At 34.1% G+C, this 12,029-nt stretch overlaps 1 protein-coding gene across 3 annotated transcripts in view; it reads right to left on the bottom strand.

Annotated features, from left to right (window-relative positions):
• The window catches only part of LOC134529868 (dynamin-binding protein-like), a 40,900-nt gene that overhangs the window by 19,540 nt on the left and 9,331 nt on the right, over nt 1-12,029 (bottom strand). Inside the window, exons 5-11 of one of the 3 annotated variants that reach the window (XM_063364392.1) lie at nt 10,017-10,092; nt 9,753-9,921; nt 7,615-7,785; nt 5,385-5,534; nt 4,289-4,394; nt 1,512-1,642; nt 274-507 (exon numbers count right to left, since the gene is read on the bottom strand). In XM_063364392.1, coding sequence (XP_063220462.1) covers nt 274-507; nt 1,512-1,642; nt 4,289-4,394; nt 5,385-5,534; nt 7,615-7,785; nt 9,753-9,921; nt 10,017-10,092 — 1,037 coding nt within the window. Of the gene's footprint in view, nt 1-273; nt 508-1,511; nt 1,643-4,288; nt 4,395-5,384; nt 5,535-6,016; nt 6,165-7,614; nt 7,786-9,752; nt 9,922-10,016; nt 10,093-12,029 lie in introns of those variants that run through there. The other 2 variants (XM_063364393.1, XR_010074725.1) reach the window with 2 other exon arrangements.

The following is a 12,029-nucleotide window of genomic DNA, read 5'->3' as shown; positions in this document are numbered from 1 at the left end:
AACTAACAACATATAAGGAAGATATAAACTAATTACCACCTATGCCGTTATATAACTTATGTCTTGCTAACATCAGTAACTCAAGAGAAAACATATATATATACATATATATAGACATATATAAAAGAGTTGTAAATAAAATGTTTTAATTGGCTGCTGCATTAAACCAAACTCAATTGCTACAACCCCCCTCCTTCCCCGCTAACACTTAAACTTACTTAACACAATGCTCTAATGATAAAAACTTACAGTTAAGTCTGTTATAAAACTTACAAACTCATTCAAGAACTGAGAGGAGATGTTTTTTACAATCTTGCAGTACATGTCTACTTCAGTTGTTGTATCTTCATCATATAGTGATACAATATTTTCTACTATGAGGCCTTTAATGAAGAATGTCTCCTGCAAGGATGCGACGAATGTTTCAGCATTCTTCAGAAATGACCTTACCATCTTGTCAAGATTGTAAAACAAACTTTCTTGTTCATCATACAGCTCATCTCTGGCCTGAAACATTATACATTATAACCAAATACCGCAGATCTCCCGACAATCCATGCATTATTAAACTAACAACATGCAATATAATGCAGAAAGCTATAAAGTTACAAGTGGCACAATACCTTCATCAAATAAAATGTAATATCAAAACAAAAAATATAAGTAGGTAGGTTTGGTATGTTCTGGGACAGGGGCTGGGGGCGGGGGATTCAGGGATTCGAGACGTCCATCTTGGATTTCATCACTTCCGGCAGCCATCTTGGATTTCATCACTAGTAGGTAATTATGGTTCGTTCTGGGACAGTGGCAGGTGGCGGGGGATCCGGGGATCTGCGGCGGCCATATTGGATCACGTCTCTTCCGGCGGCCATCTTGGATTCCGCCATTTTGTTTTCTAGAAAATTCTGCTGATGGAGCTTGCGGTTCGCCGCACGCCATCGAAATCAGCAGTGTCAACACCGTCGACGTCATCCTAGATGACCGCCGGAAGTGACGAAATCCAAGATGGCCGCCAGAAGTGACGTCATCCAAGATGGCCGCCGGAAGTGACGTATTCCAATATGCTCGGAAAGTAATATGTTACTGCGGCTCTTTTCTTATTTTTACAGATTAACGTTCCAGCCTACCTCTTCTAAATTTATTCTGGCCTTAATGTAGCTTTTGCCTGTGGACCGTCACAAGTTTAACTTTCCCCACTTTCTTGCCATGACAAACTTCAGTTCGGTGCCGGCCAGTCACTAATTTAAGAGTTGTATTCCTATGGCTTAGTCCCCCTTTTAGCCCTGTACATTCTAGAGGCAAGGTCCTTTATGAGAGTCCGTTTCACTATCTTGTCTTTGAATAATGAGACGGAGAAATACAATTTTTCTATGTTGTTTTTAATTTATGTAACCAAATATGTTTACTTATTCTGTAAATTGACAGAAAAATGACAAACAAAGAAATATGAGTGTCAGCACATCACTCAATTTTTTATGTAGTACTAGTGCAAAAATAAATAAAACACTTACCCCAGTTTTTATTCCAAGTGATGAGGATAACAGAGCACCAATGCGATTAGACTTTTTGGCTACAGAATGCAATGTCATCCTTGATATACGACTAGAAATAGTTAATGGGTTGTCTTCTAAATATTTTATCACTGAAAAATAAAACATTGACTTACGAAATCCCATTTAAAAATATGTTTCCCTTAAAGCAATATCATCACTACAGTCATTAAAGCAATCAAAGTAGCAGACTAACAAGGTGAGTTATTTTTTAACATTATGATAAAATACATTACAAAAACCTGCCATAACAGCAACTTTAATCAAAACTGTAATATAATTTACAAACTGGATGTCAGTGCAACGACGAATTTATGAAATGATGGCATTCGTTGAAACAATTTGAAGAGAATGTAAGGAAAAAAGTAACATTGTTAGTAGGGGAACTGTAGCAGTTCTGGAACACACAAAGATATAATTAAAAAAAAATCATAATTATAATATATTAGCTATCTGAAATAGAGATCCAACTGACAAAAATGAGAAAACTGTGTTTTTAGTTGAATAGTGATTTAAATATTCAACTAATGTACAAAGCCCAATTTTCTGCGTGAGAATTTATTTTGTGTTGTTGAAAAGCTGGCATTCCAGTGAAAACAAATCTCACTGTAGCATAATTTTTTTCCAAAAAATGTAGGATTTGTGGTTTAGATCCATATTCGGGGTAACTATTCAATTAGACACCTCCCTCTGCCCCCTTCACCATATCAATAAGTGTCAATAAAGTTCTCATCAATCTCAATTATAGTTAGTTTCTCAGCACATCAATTCCAATTAGTGTAAATTATACTCCACCCCCTTCACACCTCACCTTGCACAATCCCCTCAAGTGATTTCAATTTGTGTGTACCAATGAGACAAATATTGCCTCCATGTTATTGATTTTTTACTGGAGGGATAGTTCTCTCCCCTCCCCCCAACACAATCGTTTGCTTAGGTTCATGGAGAATTAACATAGATCTAGCATTTAGGTCCTGTTCTCTCGAACTGTACCAAAGTTTGCCACAGGCTAAGCACAAGAGCTGGAGCATAAGTTCAAGCATCTCAATAGAAAAAAAAACTATACATAACAGTCTACCTCTAATCACTAAGACATGATGAAATGTTTTCTGAAAAACTAAGATTTGTCCACTGCAATCTAAAAATTAAAACAATATTTCTTAACTCAAAAAGTTAGCCTTATATAAATTTGTACACAAACTCGAAGAATGGATCTTATTTAATCGCTTATAACATGTATGCAAATTCCCAAGAATCTTATATGGCAAGCAGAGTGAACTTTTTCTGAGTCAGAAAAATTTTAAGGATTTGGCAATGCTTTTTATGTTTGATGTGATTTGCCAAAACGAAAGCGTTCTCTCTGCCAACACCAGCGCCCACACAGGCATTTGCAATGATACTGACAAACCCAAGGGACAAGAGTGTTAATATTGGCTCAGTCATCTGCTGGCAGTCATGAAGTGTGCAAATATACAAGGTTTCTTTAGCCAACACAGGATTGTCATAAAGGAAGTCAGTATAGCTGGGGAAGAAGACCAAGTGATCACAAGGATGTTTCAACCACCTTTTGAGTGGAATCATTAGCCTAGGAAACATATAAAAACTAATGATTGCTCACAAATTATTTTACGGTTAAAAATGGTTCTCAAATGCCCGGACAGCAAATTTCCCAATACTTTAAAAGAGCTTAAACCTGCTGCCACGACAGAGATCGTACACGCCAAACCAGGCATCTCATCCCTCTCCTGCGAGCTGATATGTGTCAACTCCAGGACAAGGAGTGTGATGAACTCCGGCACTACATGATCCAAGAAGGGGCAACACTTTCTGGTACATCTTGCACAGTTTCCTGCAGTGTGAGCTGTACCACTTACCGCCTCCACTGCACGAGGCACAGACTTACAAGGACTCTGGCATCGACTGCTAGTCACTACCAGCATGATAGTTGATCAACTCCTGACCAAAGCCCGCAATGGCAAGCAATGCAGAGAACCCAGCAATTGAGTCAACCAATAAAAATTGATTATGCATGCTAACCTAAAATTTATCATAATAATGTCACTGACATGTCTAACAAAGTGTTGGATTATTACAACTATGATAATGAAAAAGAGGCTTGTAATCCTGATTCAGGATATGGAAAGGAAGAAGTTGAACCCACACCAACAGACCCTATAGTTAATGAAACGGACCCTACAATCCTGCTTAATATTTCGAGAGCAGACTGAAAGCCGCTCCATGCAAGCCTGCTCTGCATGGAGTACAGGGTGTTTGTTGACAGGCCAAGCATATATTTTTTGCGAGTGAACCCTCAATGTGACATATTTCAAAATGTGTCTTGAAATGTACAATTTTTCCTAAAGTGGAATCCCAAATACTCTTTAAATCAGTTACACTCCTTACTAAATTTCACTGTGAAAATACAGAATGAAGGATAACTTATTGCACCCTCGCGCCCAATTTCCATGTTCAAGATGACTCGCGAGAAGCACTGAGGCTGATAAAAACAATGGTATCGAGGTACAAAGCATTGTCACTACAGCCCACTTATAAACACTCAGTGGCTCTGATAACAACACACCCTGTATCAGTCATGCATGCCCTGTAGCACAGGTGTTTCTAAATGCCAAATTTTCCACTTCAAATGGCCATGAGAGCCTCTAGTCACTTTTAATGGAGAATTACTTTTTTAACTCAAGTTAACATTAACAAAGGTAGTTTATAAAATAATATCTCACCTATGTCTTTTCTACGCTTATTTTCGTTTATGTCCTTTGCAACATCCATCATTGCTGAAGCAGCTTTTATCAAATCACACCTGTCTTCATGATTTTCCTCTGTGTACTGAAACACAGAAAAATGGAATTGCAAACATATTCATTATTTAAAAGTATTATATGAAGCGAATAACCAGACTGCACGTGTGATGCCGGTAGGGGGGAAAATATCGGGAACCATTCAGAAATTAAACACTAAAAAAAAAAACAACATAATATGCAATGAAATGTGTGTCATGATCATAATTAACAAATCTTCAAGGGCGTCTGTATGAAGTGAGTGACTCGTGAAACTAGCATTTAAAATCAGGTGACCTCAACTTATGAAACTGGCCACCTCAAATAAACACGAAATAAATAATTATAGTTTTCATCATTTGTAATTTAAATCACATTACGAATTTGTTTATACATTTTGTTTAAAATTAACACTTAAAACCTAACTATTCGTAACTTTATTAATACGCAGAAACTGGCAATCTCCAGAATTATTGTAAATAAATTCCGTGTTGAATTATTTATTGACGACTCACGCCCATCAAAATAAATGGCTGCGTAAAAAATTAACGCAGTTTGAGATCAAAATACATTTTGCAAATGATTACTATAGATTCTCCTGAAACTATTGAGTTACAAAACATGTATGTAAGCATGTGTAAATACTTTTTTTTCCTTGTTAAACTACTTGTTTACAGAATAAAGCCTGAGAATACACGAATAGAAGGAAAATCAACCAAATTTTGTGATCGTAAATGTTTCCAAATTTTCTTGAGGTGTCTAAACGTCAATGAAAGCGGGATTTTCCGTTTCACTTTTGTTAGTACAAAACTAAATTCCAGAAATATGGTGTGATTTCCCTGACATTCCCCAGAATTCCCTCAACATTTTTAATTTCCTGACTTATCCCGGTTTTCTAGTCCTGTAGCAACCATGAATAAAAACCAATTATAACAGCACTAACATCTTCAGTAATTTGATTAAATTTAAATATTTTAATTGATTTCATATTTAATTTCTTATATCTACTTCCAAAATTTAAAAATTAAGAAATACTTACTTTGATTAATTCGTTAACAATTAGGGGGTATTTGAGTACTCTTTGCACAGGCTTTATGAGTATAGAACCCATATCAAAACAAGAAATCTGGTAACGCAATGTCTCAAGTCCTTTGTCAAGTACGGTCTTGATGGCAGGATCTGAATCATACTGAAAAAAATATATATATTATACAACAGTCAAAAATCTCTTGTATAAACATTCATAATTATACAGTTATTCCAAACAAAAATACTTGAAATATCCATATCTAATACATGAGATCAGTATAAGTATTTTACAAAACATGGTTAATTCCACAGTTATTCCATATCAAATGCTTGGAATATCCGTATCTTACAAATGACACCGTAAAATTAAGAAATATAATTAAAACTAACGTTAAAAGAGCATAAATAAAATTGTTAAGAGCTTGAAGAAAGCCACCAGAAAAGAGCTACTGAAAATAGCGGATAAGACATCATTTAATGTGAGCTATAAGTACTTCATTAAATTTTTGTTACTTCCTCTGCAAGCTTAACTAAACATTCTTGTTTCTTAATCAGGTGCGAGATTTATGTTGAATTAAAACATTGGAGATATTGAACTGGAGAAGGAGATGAAGAGAGGAAATCACACCAATATTGGCATACCTGTCTCTCTTAGTTTCTTTAAAATAAGTAGTGTGCTTATGGCCGTTCTGGTGCAGGACTCAGGATGTAGTACAAGCTGCGGGTCAATGACCGGAGCCCTGGGGTTGCCACCGTGTCACATCAAACGTAATGGTGTGCCAAATGGAACCTTATGATAGAGAAACTACCCTCAATATATCTGGTAAACTAAAATAGTCATAGTAAAGAGTAATTTCAAGTTTTAAAAAACCTACAGGTACTGGTATTACAACAATTATAATACATATTCTCTAGACAATCCTCTGTTAGGATTTATAGCACAGTAGTAATAGAGTGCAGTTAATAAGCCAAAGGAACATGATTTAAAACTAGGCAGTGGAAAATGTTTTTACTTTTTTTTACTTACAGATTACTGGATTATACAAATTGTGCTTTATGCAAATATATATAAGAATAAATTATATTTGTTTATTGTATCCCCAGTATCATAGTCGACATACGTCTACTTTCTGTACAATCAAGAGAAAAAAATGATATTATTTTTAGATTAATAAGCAATTATAATAGTTTAGACCCAATAGTAACAAGCTTAACCAATTAATAAATTATTTTAGTAGCACTTGCAGCCAATTCAATTAACTGTGTATTCTAAATTCACTAATTTTCTGTATTTTTGTATTTATTAATATTTTTTTTGTTTATTAATTTTTTTTTGTTTTGTGTCCTTTATCTGTGGTGTCCATTGCGTATTGTGTTTGTTTTTTTGTACCGTGCACACCCCTGTAATCTCTTCTCAGAGTGTTGGTGTGCATGTCACAATTTATAAATAAATAAATAAATAAATAAAAATAATATTATTAAATACATATCTCAGTACATTGGATTAATTATTTCATACTAAGTAGTCTTATATCCACAATTTTTACTTAAAAGAATATTAATACAATGAAGTTTGTTAGGAAATGACGCTACTCTACCAGCACAGGGTCTAGCAGTTAGCTGGGTTCCCGTACCTGCCTGGCAGCACGGCAGCACGGCAGCACGGCAGCACGGCAGCACTGCACATGAACGGCTGGGCCGTGCAGAGCCAAGATGGCCTCAAACACGACTAAACCAGACACCGTGGCACCTAAGATTGTTGCGGGTATAGGTCCCATGTATTCTCTGAATACCAGGCGCAAAAGTGTACCTAATGTTATCCATATATCTCATTTCCATGACATGTATTATCGAAAATTTAAAAGTAATCAATATCTGAAAGTCATTCATTCTAAAATTAATTACCTATATATAAATTTTGGTACTAGAGATGATCTAGGTAGGATGATTTGTAAAGTAGATTAAAAAAATGCCATCATGTATACTTGTATACTTGTATACTTGTCTATGTTAAGGTCAAGTAACATGCATTTACTGGCAAGGATTTTTTTTCACTAGATGGTTTTAAATTTGTAAAAATAATGTTTATGTATCACACAATATGCAACAACCTGCCACACATTAAACTACACTTTTCTAGAGCATGCATTTAATTCCTCTACATTACAAAACTACAATTTTCCAGCAATATATCTATTTTAACTTTGTTAAATTGGCTACAAATTTGAAAAAAAAATTACCTTTTCAAGCAACGTCGATACATTGTCGTGATTAACAGTGTATTCGCTGTAAACACTTTTCATTCTACTAGCTATGTTAAGGAAACATCTCCCAACATACTGATTTTCTTCACTTTTGCCTTTAAGTGACAAAAGTAACTCATCGGTGAAGTCTTCTGATAAATGAATAACCTATAAACACAATACAGCAACAAGGATTTTGAAACAAAACTATAATCATACAATTTTAAAATTTTTTTAAGCATAATGATTTTTTTTAAAAAAGTCCAAATTTTTGGCAAAATATTTCGTGTAAGGTAAAATGTTTGGATTCTAACTCTCTTTAAAAATCTACTGCATATAAACTTGTATCAATTCATGCATTTATAATAATATAAAAATATAAATAAGTTAAGCCATGGTGATTGAGTGGTTAGATTACTCGCATCCAACCGGGATCAGGTTCGACATAATTAAAAACATAGCGGATGTTCAAGGTTAGTGGGTTCCCTTGGAGGACTCCCATTGCCCACTCATTCATTCAATCAATACACCATTGGCATTTCAATATCGACAAGACGTTACGTTAACTCAATCCTAAGCACCGAAGTTAAAAACTGACACAAATTTAATGCTGTCACATCTACGTCAAAAACTCTGTTGTTAAAATCTTATTGTGTTTATCATCTCAGCCATGACCTGGCAGCAAAGGATTTATGATAACAGCTAAAAAACATATATGACATATTCATATAGTAAAATTTATTAATTTTTGTGTGGAAATATATAACTATTAAAACAAATAATTGTTAATAAATCGCTATACTAATGATTTTATTAAATGGTGGTAGTGGAATGTTGAGACACACACTAAATTTCAGAGGACATGCAGTTTTAGGACATGATTTTCGCATTTTTTGGAACTGGATATTCAGTTATGTTTCCATTATTTTACTTTTTTTTCTTTTCTTTTTTTTTTAGTTTTATTCAAGTATTACATTATTCATACACATTTTTAAAACTTAAAAAAAAAAAAAAATCTTTAAATATTGTGCCTACATAAAATTTGTCAGGTAGGTGAAAGGAGCACTATTGTTACTAAGATATGGTCTAAGCACTTGATTATATTTATTAATATATAAAGTGAAAAAAATTATAAGTAAACGTAAATCCAGAGTTAACACTAGGCATTAGCTCCACAGTTACATTTAAACTGAAAAATCATGCACTTTCTTAATGAGTAGAGCAACAATTATTTCATAGATTCAATTTACTCTATTCCAGATGCAAATTGCTTAGCTATAATCAAGCCTTTATAAAATGCTCATTGTTTGATAACAAGGTCATATTTTTTATTGGTTACACGATTGGGTTACCACTTATTCTCCTTCTTTACATGTGTCTCAGGGTCAAGTGTGTGTTAAGAGCCCTGTAGTGCAATCATGAAAGTAAAACACATATACAGGCCTATATGCTACACGCAGGGTTGGAATAAAACCAGGTGTTTTTATTACATTAGCTATTTTGGTTCTCAGAATGTTCAAATGAAAGCCATACAACATCCCGCTTTCTGCCACTCACGTAGAACCAGAAAAGTTATAACATCAAAGAACTGAAGTCACACAAATCTGCACATCTGACTGGAACTTAACCATAGAAGAAGAAGAAGGATTCTCCAAAGAATTAGTGTTTCCCACAGAAAGGGGATTTACTTAGGTATTTCCAACAAAATAGGATATTACTTTAATAATAAATTAATTTATTTTCTCTTTTTTTACACTTTGACTACAATTTACTAATTAATTTAAATAATAAGATCTTGATTAGTATAAAATTATTTGTTCCAGTGAATCGCAAGAAACATTAATGAGCAAACTATTGTTGTTATTTGAGTGGAATTAGACCTTCATTAAAATTTATTAAGATATTTTATTTAAAAGAAAATTAATTTTTTTTTAATTTTTTTTTAACACTCGATTTAAACCATGGTTTGAACCACAGGTTAAATCAGATTAAATCAGCCAACCCTGGCTACACATCTACTTTCCTAACCAATGTATCAATGAAATTAGTGGCTCTATTTATGAGATATTTTCAAATGTTTCACCAAACACCGCTGTAATTACATGAAATAGCAAAAATTAATATTATATACTTACCTCTAAAATGTTTCCAAATAATAACTTCACATCAACACCATAGCTTTCCAGAAAATTTGGATTATGCAAATTGAATGTCTCATAAGTTATTTTCATGTCCCTTGAAAATTCTTTTTCTGTATATACCAATTCAGATATTACATTTTGCCTCTGTTCTATATTCTTAGCCCTGAAATTAAAAGAGAAGAAATGTGTAACACAAAATTATATTAAATAATAAATTTATAAATTAATTTGTTAGTATAAAAATGCTTACAATATTACCTTTCATCCTCGGTTCTAGTATCTTGAGTAACCTCCACATCAGGTGCGACATTCATTGTAGATGTGTCAGCAACTTCTGAAAAAAAAAATTTCGAAATATAAGTAAATATTAACAAACTAGTCCTTATCATTCATACATTAACTAATATACAGGTGACTATTCAATAAAAAGTTCCTATTGTCCCCTATGCAATTTTATTTTCAGTTAAAACACTGCAAACAAAATGCACAGTATTCAATAAAATGCTCTAATACCAATATTTAAAAAAAAAAAAAAAAATAGCAAAATAAACTCAAAATATTTCATTGGTTCAACTGATATATTAAAACAAAATATTTTTTTTTCTCAATAATTTCATCTCATTCATTTGCATCTCCTTCTCTGGCAGTGTGTGGATAGTTAATTTTTTTTTGAAAACAAGTGAATCACAATTATATAAACCAGATGTTGGCAGCAGTGATAGCACAAGTCATCCCAGCTCGCTAACTGACAGTTGGTCTGGTCACGCCACTCTTCTCCAGTGGAAAGTTTATATTTGTAAATGTTTACATAATCAAGTTATTTACTTTTTTAATTAATAAAATGTGAAAAATACAATGAATTGTAAAATCCATACAAAATACATTTTAACAATTTTTTTTTTTTTTTTTTTTTTTTTTTACATATATATTCCCTGCCATATTTTTCCCTTGGACAATGCATGCAATTACTTTTTTTTTTTTTGGAAACACCATTAATCTGTTTTCCTTAATTGTTTATGACCAAAAACATTTTAGACTTTTTTTTGTCTCAGTATTACCTAAAGATGAAGAGTTATTTTTAATGTTTTAAGCTAACAACAAAAATTTATTTAATTTATTAAATTATTTAATCAAATAACTTAATGTTTTCGGATTTTCATTTAGCTTGTCAAGTGGAGTACCATTAAGACAATGCAGTAATAATTTTTTTAATAAAACAATTTCTTTTTGGAGATTTTCAGAGTTTATTTACACCTGTTGTGGTGTTGTGGGGAGGTATTCCATGTGTTGATTGCTTGGAGGGGTGGGAGCAGTGATTGGAACTCATCACCGCATTTTGAGGGTATTTCTGAGCATATGGCAAGCGGTAACACCGTAAGTTTAATTTTGATATGGATAACGAAGAAAAATTCTAAAAACACTGACGTCATCCGGGCCTGCGGCCCGTTTGAGCCCAATATGCCACCGCCCAAACACCATCATCTGTTCAAACCTCTCGCCTGTGCATGCGTGTGTGCGTGTGTTGCTAGCCCGGCAAGAGGGTACTTAGCTGCAGTGCGCCGCACCCCTATATGTATTAATAATTATTGTAATCCTTTTCCTTTCGCCCCAAAATCGTGTCACGACGGCTATGTATGTGAGTGTCTTTTGTTTAATTAAATTATGATGTTTTGTAATAAAATATGTGCAAGCACGGACAAGGACGCTCCCTAGCGGGCGGCGGAGGAACTAGCATGTAAGTTGATTTAAACTGTTTTTTATCACATAAGTAATTATTACAGACGGTCTGGGTATGGATGTGATGTGCTAATTTTTGTAAAGAGTTTATGTTATTTTTCAATAATAACCCGGGGCACGCCATAGCTAAGTTGTAACAGTAATTGTGTTCGGCGCGAAGGGCGCCATGTTGCCTGCCGCAAGCCCGGGTCTCTTCCCAGTCTCCTTCTTCAGCCGGCCGAGAGCGGATGTCTCTGCAGACACCCCGAGTACATCACCGTTGTTTCACCGAGAAGTAGTTCTGTTAAGTAATTTATCCAAATCGTTTTCTTTACATCCTCGGGGCCTCTCTCGGTCGGAGAGACTGATTAATTAATAATTATTTACTCTCCGGAGGTTTCTATCATCTGTGCATTAAGTAACGGCTTGAGGCGACCATGTGCGTGGTTCGCCTCCTCACCTAATTCGATTCGTGCCTCGGGCGTTTTATAACAGTATCAAGGGATGATTGTGCAAGGGCGTGTAACGTGAGTAATAAAACCAACTAATTGAGTC

The sequence above is a fragment of the Bacillus rossius genome, chromosome 2, assembly GCF_032445375.1.
Source record: "Bacillus rossius redtenbacheri isolate Brsri chromosome 2, Brsri_v3, whole genome shotgun sequence".
In the NCBI taxonomy this organism is placed as follows: domain Eukaryota; kingdom Metazoa; phylum Arthropoda; class Insecta; order Phasmatodea; family Bacillidae; genus Bacillus; species Bacillus rossius.
Note: the sequence above shows the minus strand (reverse complement) of the source record. Positions and strands in the feature narration are given on the sequence as shown.